Source organism: Amphibalanus amphitrite, unplaced genomic scaffold (genome assembly GCF_019059575.1).
Source record: "Amphibalanus amphitrite isolate SeventyFive unplaced genomic scaffold, NRLGWU_Aamphi_draft 000784F_arrow, whole genome shotgun sequence".
Lineage (NCBI taxonomy): Eukaryota > Metazoa > Arthropoda > Thecostraca > Balanomorpha > Balanidae > Amphibalanus > Amphibalanus amphitrite.
The window spans coordinates 13,928-27,193 of record NW_024882278.1 but is presented as its reverse complement, the minus strand read 5'-3'; the positions used below and the strand labels follow the sequence as shown (position 1 = coordinate 27,193).

General features: G+C 47.5%; 1 protein-coding gene across 2 annotated transcripts; it reads right to left on the bottom strand.

Moving 5' to 3' along the window:
- Window positions 1-3,533: 3,533 nt before the first annotated feature.
- On the bottom strand, window positions 3,534-11,559 carry LOC122366092 (dnaJ homolog shv-like). Of its 2 annotated transcripts, none has more exons than XM_043337917.1 (8): window positions 11,377-11,559; window positions 8,624-8,856; window positions 8,240-8,394; window positions 7,753-7,895; window positions 7,203-7,312; window positions 6,032-6,154; window positions 4,868-5,047; window positions 3,534-4,213 (listed from the first exon to the last, which is right to left on the bottom strand). In XM_043337917.1, exons 1-8 carry the CDS (start codon window positions 11,445-11,447, stop codon window positions 4,149-4,151), a joined length of 1,080 nt encoding a protein of 359 aa, XP_043193852.1. In that variant the 5' UTR covers window positions 11,448-11,559; the 3' UTR covers window positions 3,534-4,148. The 2 variants fall into 2 exon arrangements, with proteins under 2 accessions (XP_043193852.1, XP_043193853.1); XM_043337918.1 differs by having other exon boundaries at window positions 11,513-11,548.
- Window positions 11,560-13,266: the final 1,707 nt, after the last annotated feature.

Genomic DNA, 13,266 nt, shown 5'->3' with positions numbered 1-13,266 from the left:
TGTGCCGCGGTCAAGTCAGTAGTAAGTCGCGTCGCCCCCAATACCGACCAACGCTGGTTGCGCAATGGGTGAGTTATAAACGTCAGCCCCGTGGCAGGCTATTCGAGGAAGGTTTCCAGGCTACTGTGAATGATCCTGTAAGTTAGACGGAGGATGGTGCAATGGAGTTTATGTGATTCATTCGATCTCCCAGGGTGGATGCCTATGAACCTTTGCTTCGTGACCTGCATCCGAAATCAGCTTTGGGTGCATTGGAATGGACGTCCCCGGCGCTGGTCCCGAATTCGGTAGTGCGTCACGTATAATATAAACACATACATATACTCTCAGGGATCTTGCGACTTACAGACAAGGGCGGTAATGAATTCCGCTCGGGATTACGGATCCATTCTCACAGACATAAGCCGGGCACGTCGACCCGAATCTGCCTGAGTCGAGAGTCAGCAGGACTCTGACTTCGGTGAGTCATGGCGGCAGCGGTCAGATATGTGAGTAGAGTGGTCGTATAACGCGGTACCTATCTAATGCTTCAGGACCGCTGGCGCCGACTCATGATACCGGGCCGATTAAATCCTATCGGGAGTACCACATGTGTAGAATATGCAGTGGTTCACGTGTACAAGTGTACGAGTATGTGATTCCGCCAGACTCTTGGTCCATTGACCAACATGTTTCACTCGATATGTTGCTATTTCCGATTTCTCGAGTGGTGCATTGATGTTTCCGAGTGTTATCGACATTAGACGCAAGTTGCTGAATGATTCACTTATTTTTGTTTTTACTTATCTGTAGGGAGTAGATATAGACATACGTGTATGGGCATGTATACTACATACATGTCTGTAGACATATGTACATGTAACCGGCTTGAAATTCAGTTATTCATCGAGTTATTTGACTCGTAATTGTAACAACAAATTATATTCCCTTGTTCCGTATTCCTGCAATGACAAATTGTATTCCGTTGTTCGGTGTCTCCCACCCGTCGTGTTACGCGGCTCGGCCGGGAGGTATGCCCTATTCCTGTCACCAGTTCCAGTTCCGTGCCGTTCCCAGCGAGCCGTGGTTCCGTGCCGGTCCGTCCCAATGTCATCCCTCACCGCAGGTCACACTGCGTCTACCATGCGCGTCGGACCGCCACCAGCCGACCGCCGCTTCCCTGACCTCCCCTCCCCTCCGGTCACGAACTCCAGCCGTGACTGGAGGTCAGTCAGCCTCCTCCGCTCGGCCTCCAGACGAGCGACAGTCCACACCTCTCGACGGGGACGGATTTAGAAGCTAATCCGCTCAGTCTAACCGGATGGGTGGGTGGGTGAGCTGCTCTGAACGAACGGGCTGGCACCTCCGCCCACAGGTGTTCGGGTCCGTCCAAGGCCAGGTCTATGGGCCGTGCCTGAGCGATGGTTGACATGCATTCTGCTCTGTGTGGGTGGGATGGTGTATTTCCCTTATGGTACGGGCGGTGTGCCGTGGTTCCTTTATGGTTCGGGCGTTGTGTTTTGGGTTCTCTGTGTGGTTCGAGCTGGGCGTTGTGCTGGGTTGTGTGGTTCTTATGTATGTGGTTCCTGTGTGCAGTTTGGACAAGCTATGTGCCTGTGTGGTACGGGCCTTGTATAAGGTATCAGCCGGTATACATTTGCGACCACATTGTCCCAGTCAGACCGGTCAAACACAATGGTAGCGAACAGGGAAACTGAGGCCGACAGGGCGGCCTGACACCTCGATAGGCGAGCGTGCAATCATAACAGACAGCCACACTCCACGACTACCCAGTCGAACCGGCAGACCAGGCAGAACGGTCGCCAGGTCCGGGGAGTGACTCACCGACACTCGACGCGATTGTTCGGAGGGCGTACCGGATAACTGGGAGGGGCGAGGGAATAGAGATCCCATTCTGACAGGCTTGATGACGACTGTGTGCACAGACCTCTCGACTCTTGATGCATTGATATAGGTTTATGCCTGTTGTGCGCAGTAGATAGTCTGTGATTGGGCCAATCGGGCATAAGTTAATAATGAAATCATCAGTATTCTTAGTTCATGTTTGATTGGTTCGGATATGAACGTTCTTCCTCAATGAAACCATCGTCTTGGGTAGCAGAAGAGTAAAATGGACATACGGTCAGCAGTGACGTACCCAAGGGGGGGGGGGCCACGGGGGCCATGGCCCCCTCCTGAGCGCCGAAGGCGCTCAGGGGGCCCCTCAAGCCCCGGGATATATTTTTTTTTAAACACTGGATAAAACGTCTTTTACTCGGGAGAAAAATTGATATCAAAGTTTCATTTATGTGCCCCTGGTTACCCGAGGGGCCCCTGATGACCCGATGGGCCCCTGCAGTCATCCGAGGGCCCCCGGTTTCATGGGCCCCTGGTCGCCTAGGGGGCCCCTGATAGCCGGGGCCTGGTCGCATGGGGGCCCCTGATTGCCTGGGGTCCCTATAGTCGCCTAGGGGGCCCTGGTAGCTGGGGGCCTGGTCGCATGGAGCCCCTGATCGCCTGGGCGGCCTGGGGGCCCCCGGGTGACCTGGGGGCCCCTTCGAAAGCAGGTGGCCCCCTCCTGGGCGAAATCCTGGGTACGTGCCTGACGGTCAGACAGTCTAGGATTCACGGTCGACAGGGCACAGAGGATGACAGACTCGGAAGTGAGTTCTCTCCCTTTTCCTGGCTTTGATAGCGATGGATTTTGCCTACCTGAGCTTAGCAACGATAGCCATATCCGTCACATCCAACCTTGAAACTTTTGAACAATAGAATTATCGATTGAGTCCTTTCTTCATTTTATCCTGCAGCTATGAATGACATGCCTGTGTTTTATGTCTTAAAAACGGTGGAGCTGAAAAGAAACGGCTGCAGCTGGAATTTATGAGTGTTTCCTCACCGAAAGTCACGAGATCATGCGCCCTTTTGCTGTTAAACGTGACTGTTAGTAGGTTACTTCGGACTTTTCTCCGTCGAAGTTCGCCTATGACCATGGGAGCGTCACCCCATGATCGCAACGTCATGTAGTGAGCATCAAAAGTGACGCAACCCCTGCCACCACTTATAACAAACAGATAACGAATATGCATAGCGCTTGCCTCAGTCAAGTCAATCATAGGAATCAGACGCGCTCCGAACGGTGTGTTTGTGACGTCACTATGACGTCATCTAGTCCCGTGACGGCGCAGGGGACCGTCCGAAGCCCGCAGTTAGTGAGCCCTGCAGATCGGGAGGGTTCGCCGTAACGGTGCGGGTGTGTTATGGTTGGAGATATTGGTGTAAACATTGAGGCAGCCTACAGGAACGATTTGCAGCAGTTGATACTAAATGAACCTGGTAGCGTAGCTGGTACTGCGTCAGTTCAGGGGTCCGGAGGTTCAGGGTTCGATTACCGGAGCCGCTCGTGCCGCGGTCTGTCATCCCAGGCGAAGCCGCCAGGAGTAGGGTGGGTTATCAACATTGCCTTAGCCTAAGCGTGAAAGAGGAATCTCGATGACTTCCAACTTCCACCTCCCTCATTAATCCCTCATTACGATTCCCACACACACACCTCGTCAGGTGAATGATGTGTATTGTTTGTGATCGACATTGAAGCGGGTTGTGCAATGCCAGAATCAGACACGGAATGGCCACTGTATCACCAGACCTGGATCATTATTTGCGGACAGCGTTCACCAGAGTCCCCAGACCACGTAAATTAACTCCCACCCTTCCCATCGCTTCATTTGAGTCGCGACCGACCCACGAAGGGTCGCTTCAACGAGGCACGCACATCGAACCAACTCCTCACACCCACGGCGAAACAAACGGAACTTCTGACTAATGCACGCCTAACCACACCTAACAAGAGTAAAACAAATAGACTGTTCACTTCTGAAACAATAAGACCCACCCCATCTCGCTCTCACGCGCCTTTTACCTCACCCCACCGTCGATGCCCAGTGTGTGTCCCTCGAAGCGACACAGGCGACTAACCCATCACAGAATCGATGCCGGAGACGCTTTCAGTACGGGCCCACGTTGAGGTCATGTCACGGATTTGCCCGTTCGACGTCAGTTCTCTTCACCCATGAGCCAGACGGACCGAGTAGAGGTCGGGTCAGGTGGGATTAGACTCACCCGCCCGCCCGGCCCGATAGTATTGGACTAGTTGATCAGACGGCTTCGCGTCAGTAACCGTCCAATCCGTTGTACACTTTGTACTTGCTCTCTTGTTGAATAATGTCCCGCAGATCTGTGGACAGAATGAAAAGTAGTGAGACCGAGGGGGTGTGAGGCTTCAGTGTTTCGTGGTGCAGCTGTGGCGGGAAGCTTTCTGAGTAATTACCGAGAATCAAAACAGACTTGACAAGCGGAAGGTAATAATGCAAGGATGCCCTACACACACAGTAGGCATAGTAACAGCAGACAAGACAAATCGAACGGTCAAGAGTACGACGTTGCAACCGGCTAGAGAAATGTTTTCATCACAAGTGTAAACACTCCGATGTTTACATTATCGGGATAATTTTAGGTCTGGACTGGTGATCCCAAGTCACCCTTGAATGCAATACGCGGCTCTGCACGCACGGAAGATGCATGTATGACAGCAGTGCTCGCATAATATAAACATTTAACACGTCTGCCAGCCTGTAAACGTCCGACAAAACCACGCTGCTCAATTTCACACTGATGTGTGAAAACCAGCAGACAAAACCACTTCATACTAACCGGCACAATCCCGTTTGTTTGATCGCTGGCTATGCACTACACAAAAACTAAGCGTATAAACTGTGTCACTTGGACACAAAACAGCACCCTTCGGACCACTTTTACAAACCCAACGGCCAACACTACGGAAAACACGAGAGGACCCGACAACCCACTTCCTTCATTTGCGGAAACTCACTCTCTTTCTCCTCTTCGCTGAATTCCTTCTTAGGGAAGTCGACGTCGATTGTGATGTACATGGTGCCGAACAGGTTGTTGTTCTCGTAGTTGGGCATGCCCTCTCCCTTCTTGCGGATGCGCGCGCCAGGCCAGGTGACCTTTTCACGCTGTACGCGCACCTTGTGGCCGTCCAGGTGCTCTGTCGGGGCAGTCAGGTCAGCTCCAGTCAAACTATCACTGGCATTGGCAGAGGGAGTGACAATGAGGGGACAGGCAGAACATACCAGAGAGAAAAAAAGAGGTAAAATAGAGAAAACTGACATTCGGAGGCAGACAGATGAGACGATAAGAAAAGCAGAACAAATCACTTAATAGTTTATTTGTAGAGCTGGCTGAAGCACCCTCTTTTTATTTTTAGCACCATGTTTTAGCGGTAAGTGCAGGACTCAGGAGTATTGCTAATTATAACGGTGGGTACGAATAGATGACATCCAGACAGGACAAGGAAGCAAAACACCGCCTAGCTACCACACCAAACAACCCAACACAGACGGTCCCACACGGTTCCCATTATTTCCGAGCCTGGGTGCGGTCCTTATAATCCGGATGCTGTCGGAACTCACAACGGAGAGACGCTTGTTAAGGTTTACAATTGATATTCATCGAAAATCTTCCTAATTCCGTGTACAGAGACTGACACGGAAAATGTCCCAGTTTCCTCTCTTTGAGACATGCCTTTGGCGAATCGTTAGCCGGGCGAGGATGAAAATGGGCCGACATAAGCTGACAGGAACACAAATTGATGATTTAGAGAACCGGGACAGATTGCTGGGACATGCTTAACAACTCCACACAGACAAGTCGGAACACATAACATTCACTTAACCGACCGCAATCCCGTTTCACAGCAGTGGGATTGTTGATGGCGAAGATTTAAAATCCCCTTGTTCCGCATTCAGAGGTGGATATACAAAGAACAGTTAGTGCAAAGCAAGTGTTCTTAGAATTACTCTGGCGGGGTGTTGAAACAAGCACATCTACAGCTTCGAAAAAAAAGAAGAAACCCCCGTCACAAAACTCCAACAGCCTCCTCGAAACACACCAACCCGTTATCCCGAACGCACATCCCCCTATCTTCCGTCCGCGTCCCTCCTTCTCACCCAAATCCCTGCCAGTTTCTCACCGATCTCCATGTCGAAGCCGGTGAGAGCGTCAGACAGTGAGACAGTCACGTTTGTGTACAGATCATCTCCCCGTCGCTCGAAACGTGGGTGAGGCCGCGTCTGGATCTTGAAGATCAGGTCACCTGCGCAAGGGGAAAATGAGACACGGTTAAACTCGGGGGACGTCATAGGCTAGGAAGTGAGGAGAAAGAACAAAGGTGGCTATGAGCACAATATTAGCAATGCCGAAAGCTGATATGATCAAATCACATCGAACAGAATGACCTCTGTTCATATTATACTGACATATAAGCCACCCCTTTTCACCAATACATCACGACTCTATCCGTGCTCAGACCACCAAACTGCCCTTGACATTAATCCGCTCCGGTCTAACCACAACCCAGAATATCTCCACCACACGTCTCCAGTACAGGTGACAGTCAAAGCGCCGACACGGGTGCGGAGTCGGCTAAAAATGGCATCCGTCGCCGCGCTGGAAAACGACCGTGAGAAACGACAGATGGGAGAAAGGACGCTGGGGTTATTGTTACATCTATGTAGAGACCTCTATAGAGGGACAGAAAACGGTGATCGGTATGGCACCCAAGCCACAGTTGCATTAGAATGTTAGCTGTCAATGTCATTTACAAGCAAGAGTAGGAATGGACAGCGATATTTTATGGCGACTCCTTGGAGCTGCCAGCTATCCGAGCGGGCAGGGATGTTCGCTGGAGTTTATAAGTGAGCTTCACGGACTGCAGGTGCGAGAGGTCGGACCAACAAGCGGATATTCTCTATTTTTACGCTGTTAATTGAATACCATTTTCCTCGTCGCTGTATTGTTGAGACGTTTTAATTCGACCGTTACCTTTTGCACAAGTGTTTCTTTCGCTAATGCTGAATCCACATGTCATTGTGAACATCCAACACTTACCTGAACCGAACAATGCGATTGTCTTACCGAAGCAAATTGTGTCCATCATATATTACAACAAAAAAAACGGAACGAACCCTAGTAACGCGGATTCAACCACGAGTCTTGGGTATCACAGACAGTCATTCGCTTACCACAGACATCATTAATCACGATGGTAGAGGCCAGAGGGGTCACGGTTATCAGACAGCCTAGCTAGGTAGCTAGTTGCAGGATGGGTTGCGATACGGGGGGAGGATCGTAGTCCGTCTTACCGGGGTCTCCGTCGACGTGCGGCTCTCCCTCGGCGACGAACCGCTGCTCCTGGCCGTCCTTCATGCCCTGTTCGACCTCCACCTCCAGTAGTCGCTCCTCCGACTCCAGCCTGGAGTGTGGGAGGGAAGGAGAGGTAAGCACGAAAAGACTGATCGCTGATTAACACCAACTATTTATCGAGTATGAGTGATAATCTTGCGGTAACGTCAGCAAGGTAACGACACATGGCGCAAATAAGACGGTATAGAACAGTGCAGTGGTGTGAACACTGATCATTGAGTATCAAAGTTATATAGGTCAGCATGCGCGTAATAAAAAACTTAGCGCATCTAGTTACACACAGCAGCTTATATTGCAGATCCTTCAAAGTTTAACTCGTCAACGTTTAGCTCTTTCTACGGAGTCGTTACTACGGTAACCGTATTGAAATATCGGCTCAAGCTTGGATGCCATCAAGCTAGTCAACCAAAGCATATTTGTGATCAAACTCAAAGTAACACACCCTCTCTCTAAGCGACCCTGGGGGTAGAGCAGGAACGGTCTACTTACTTGACGTTGGGACACTCGTCGCAGACCTGCTGCTGTGTCATGGCGAACCGGCCGGGGCCCAGCTGTCGAGTCACCATCTCCTGGCGGCAGTTGCAGCGCCGCGTACCGGACGCCGGCCGAAACACTGGTTTGTTTCGCACCACCTGGCGGCGCCACCAACGCATCGTCAGACACGAATCACGGCAGGGCGGTAGCGAATCAAAGACTTGTCAGCACCGCGAAGAAATAATTTAAACTGTATAACCGCATTCCTAGCTTTAAGAAGCTGCACGAAATGTTATCTTTCCTTGAATCGCGTATCCCGCAACTCTTTGTGAAAAATTACCGTACCTTTCTGTAAACGCAACAAATTATGCAATGAAACAACTACATAATAAGATATCAACTACTACATTGCACACAAAATGATCACAGATCAACCAAAGATATGGGATGGCTGCCACGCATCCCATTTCCCCGGAGTATCAGCTGGTATCAACTATCACACCTCGACAAAGTTGCCCGAGTAGAGCTCCTCCAGTGTGACCCAGAGGTCAATGACCACGTCGGCGCCGCGCGGCGTCTCGCCCCGGCCCCGCTGGTGGCCGTCGTCAAAGTCGAACCCGAAACCGCCGAAAAACGACGCGAACGGGTCCATATTACCTGAAAATGGGCATGCATAGTGAGTAAAACATTGGAATCCTTTTTGACATTTCATACTTAGTGTCGCCACTTGTCAGCTGTTTGTGAGCAAACATAGTTAGAACTCATACCTATGAAAAGGGACATTGATAGAATCGAACAGGCACAAACTTGGAGATCCCCTAAAAATTACAAATAGATACTGGTTTTCCCTAATTAACAAACCCCTCTCAAGCTAGTTGGTACTTACCAAAGCCTCCATCTTCTTTAACACACTCCTCTCCACATCTGTCATATTTGGCCCTTTTATCTTCATCTGAGAGGACCTCATAAGCAGCTCCTAGATCTTTGAATTTCTCATCTGCATCAGGGTCATCCTTATTCTTGTCTGGATGCAAATTCTTTGCTTTTGTTCTGTAAGCTTTCTTGATTTGCCTTGTGTCAGCATTCTTTGGTACTCCAAGTATGCTGTAGAAATCCCTCCTGCAAAAAGGATGGAATAACACATGAGCAAACCATTTTAATGCTACTCAGCAGCTGTATTAAATTTATTAACGCATAAATTTTAACAGCAAATATGGCCAGACCCATGAAGGAGTTCTAAGGTCCGTAAGCAGTCAGGTACATTCTTTCTCTTATAACACATGCCTGCTACCCCTAACCTGTGATACAGGACAAAAAGGAACATCTGTACCTAGTTCTAGTCTATTCCAGGGTCAAGAAGCCATCATATTTGTTTAGTCACTGAAAATTTCATTAACGTGTAAAAAGTAACCAGAAACATTGCATGTTAAAAAACCTTAACAAGGTGTGACCATAAGGTGTGTGTAAATGTTTGATTGAGCCCAGCACAATAACGTGAGAGGGAGAGAGAACATCCGAGGGACAACCCATGTCCAACCATTGTCCATTATTGATGATATTGAAGCATCCAAATCAAGCTTATTGGTATTAACCCGCGCCCGGCTGGGGGTCCTGGATTTCCACGCCCTGCTGGGGGGGGGTGTTTGAACACCCCCCCTTGTAACTCGGCTCCTGGGCCACGTAGCGATACGCGGAAGGCGGCGTTCGAAAGAGCGTCAAAAATAATGACGAAATCACTTCGGTCAATTTTTTGCTCAGGTCAAAGGTCAGGTCACCAGAGGTCATTGAAGGCAAAACTTCGCCGATTTCCAGGTCGAATGTCGAAAATTTCCAAGAAGCCAACGCGTAACTCGGGAACCAATAGAGGTACAGCGCCGCGGAAAAGCGCATTCGATAGCCCTATTAACGCTCTTTCTGAGTAATCCTCTCAGATTTGACCTAACGTCAACGGTTTTGCCTGCAGGGGGCAAAAACTGCAAAAATAGCCGATTTTTTCGGAAACAGTTTTTCTGCAATAACTTTTGACCCAAGCCTTGTACGAGCTTACTTTTACCGGCATCGTGTTCCTCTCGTCAAGACGCATCGAATGAACTATAACTTGACCTTGAAAGGTCAACTTGAAAATTTGACCTCAGGTCAAGGTCATGACCTGACCGGAAAGGGTCATGTTGCATATCAGTCGATCCGTATCGTCGAGCTGAACACATCTAAGGCGTTTTCATCGCTCTAGCATGCCTCTATCAAAAGTTATTTGCGAAAAACTGCTAGATACCATTCGTGACCTAAGATGACCTCAGGGCATAAACAAGGGTCACGGACACCATTTTCATGTTCAGTGTGTCTAAACCACTTGTAATTCGGTGTTAGGGAGTGTTTATAATGTCTTTCGTCCAAAAGAGGCGCATTTCAATTTTCGCCCATTGACTTATAATGGGGAGGTCGCAAAATTGACCTGACCTTAGGTCATCGATATAAAAATTCTGAGATATACATTTTGTACATGCTATTGCTCTTAGCAATCGCTGAAAGTTTCAAAGCGATCGGTCACTTGGTGTTGCTATGACAGACATTAAAACTTTTTATGAGGTGAGGTCACTTCAAGTGACCTGGTGACCTGACCTTGAATGACCTTGGTCTGAAATTTTCACAACATGTGTAGAATTGATGTATGATAAGGTGTACCAAAAATCGGCGGCTGGGCCGTTTTTAAGATATTCGCGAAAAACCACAAGGGGGGGTGTTCAAACACCCCCCCAGCAGGGCGCGGGTTAATGAAGTTATGGGTTCCCTCAATCTAATAGGTATCTAAAATCATTATTAGACAAAGTGCTAATAACCTGAAAAAATCAGCTCATGCAGTGCAGACCCTAAAACAATGCAAACTGAAACCACCATGCATTTCAGTCGGGGAAACTATGGTAAAATCTGCTATTTTTAGCAGTCTGCTATTTTTAGCAGAAATCTGCTAAAAATAGCAGAAATCTGCTAAAAATGGGTACGCATGTGACGTTATCGTACCCAAATATAGCAGATTTGGGTACGGCCCCATACAAAAGCAGATCTGCACCCTAATTGAAGCAAATGCGCATCAAATGCCTGGCAGATTCATGATGAGAATAGTGCTGAGAATGTCCTCTGATATTTTTGTTCAGATCCGACTATTTTCAAATAATGAATTTGAAAATAGTCGGATATTTTTGTTCAGATCCGACTATTTTCAAATAATGAATTTGAAAATAGTCGGATCTGAACAAAAAAAGCAGAGATCACTCTCAGCACTATTCTCATCATGAATCTGCCAGGCATTTGATGCGCATTTGCTTCAATTAGGGTGCAGATCTGCTTTTGTATGGGGCCGTACCCAAATCTGCTATATTTGGGTACGATGACGTCACATGCGTACCCATTTTTAGCAGATTTCTGCTTAAAATAGCAGACTGCTAAAAATAGCAGATTTTACCATAGTTTCCCCGATTGATTTAATGATAGGCATCACTATTCCATGCGTGTTTTTCGTCCACTGAAAGTCAATATTCTTTATAAGTGTGCAACCATTCAGATAACCATTACAACGTTTTTATTTAACTTTTTTAGCGATACATGCCCAGACAAAAATTAAAATGACTCAATGCTACTCACCCTCCATATACATCAACAATGTGTGCTAGACAATACAAGAAAAACAGTGAATATCCAAGGTAATTTGCCATTTCTTTTATAACAAGAAATCACTTCTTACAAGCACACAATGCCCAAATATATTCAAACAGGCGACATAAGCGACACCGAAAACACCGGCCGCGTTGTTGTGTGCTGTGCCACATAAACTAACAACTTTGACATTAATAGCGCGCATATCGAACAATGGCGCACCTTTGCTAAGAGAACCTAGCGGAATTATTTTGTACTAAAAAAGACAAATGAATATTTCAGCTCCAAATAGATTTATGCCGCCAGAAGAGTTATCCGTTTGAATACATAATTTTGTGTTAATCTTTCAAGACAAGAAAACATCCCCAAAAACGGACAAAAAACTTTTATTTTTTATTGAAGTAAACGCTAGCCATACGTCATCGTAAAGTTATGCGGAGCGGTTCTGAGAATAAATTGCTTCCAGATTACTATGGGTAATTTTCTCTACATGATGAAGGAAAAGAGGCGTTCAACATGCAATTGATATCCGCTTGAGAAGTAAAGGAATCTTGATCCGATCAACGACCTCTTAACCCTATTAGTGGCAGGCTCCTGGCTACCCCATATTAGTGGCAGGGGGGGGGGCTGTTTACGACCCCCCTTGATATCTTGAGATCTAACCGGCCGATTTTCAAAATTCAAACGGCATTCGATTTGGCTCAACGAGATCTACATTTCAAAAAAAAAAAAAATTAAAAATGTCAATAGGGGGGTAGAGGGGGGTAAAAACGGGCAAATTGCAGATACATTTTAGACTGTTTATCACGGCCAGGTTTCTGAACCAATTTTAACGCAACTTTTGCCGATCGATAGAGAATGAACCAGCAATTCACATGGATCCTAAAAATATGCATTTTCAAAAATCATAGGCGGATACAGATAATTGAGATTGGGGGTACACAAAAAGTATAGTAAATAAGGTTTTTGTTGGTACTGTTTCTAAAAAGGGTGGCAATGGTCTTGTTATGTTACAATTTTCTTATGAGAGAACGACTAAAATTGTATTGGTCATGCATAGGCGGTGTCAGGGCACCTATGTTGGGAGGTAAAAAATAACCCCCCTTTTTGGACGCCTGGATCCGCCTATTATAGCAAAAACGTGTCAAAAGAGGATGCACAATAACTTTGTATATGTTATCACATGATACCTTTCATTCACTGTTCGTAAAACTGGTGCAGCATCGTGATCTTCGCCCAAATGACTCGCTTCACGAATAGGACCCCCAATTCCCAGTGCTCTGGAGCCGCCCCTGGTAAAGTTATGAACTTGAAATTTTCAGGGAATGTGCCCAATTTAGTTTTAGGAAAAGTCAGAAAATTTCAGCATCGTAGCTTCAGCGGTTTCGGAGATCTTCCCGAAAAACCTGAGGGGTGGATAAAAACAACCCCCCCCCCTGCCACTAATAGGGTTAAGTCTCTCTTGAAGGTACCGATACACGGAAAAGGAAGTACCGGTGAGCTGGTAGCTAGAATTGGCTCGGCCCCATCTCTCCCCTTCCTCCTCGGCATCCTCATCCATCCTCCAGGGTAGTGTTCAGGTGTTGTCAAGCTTAGCGGCCTCGATTCGATCGGTCGGGCTTGATTTTTGCACCGCTGCATCGTGGCGCAGAACTTCCAAGAGACAGAGAGATTGAGCAATGCACAAGACGCACATTGTGCATCTTGGCAGTTCTTCATAAGATGGTGTATGTGATAATAATCATTGTGACAGCATAAAGTATTCCGCCCCATGCATAGCTGGTAGAATAAAAATGCCTTCACTTCACTTCTTGGCTGGTTTTGAAACTCAAGCACTTGTAACAAATGCGTACGTCACTCGTCAGAAAAAGTCATACC

Bases quoted from the DNA above. Each gene is read 5' to 3' on its own strand.
- LOC122366092 (XM_043337917.1), bottom strand. From the start codon at position 11,447: ATGGCAAATTACCTTGGATATTCACTGTTTTTCTTGTATTGTCTAGCA. The intron at 8,857-11,376 runs GTGAGTAGCATT...TCCTTTTTGCAG, and splicing joins ATTGTTGATGTATATGGAGG to GAGGGATTTCTACAGCATAC. The intron at 7,313-7,752 runs GTAAGTAGACCG...CCCACACTCCAG, and splicing joins GACGAGTGTCCCAACGTCAA to GCTGGAGTCGGAGGAGCGAC.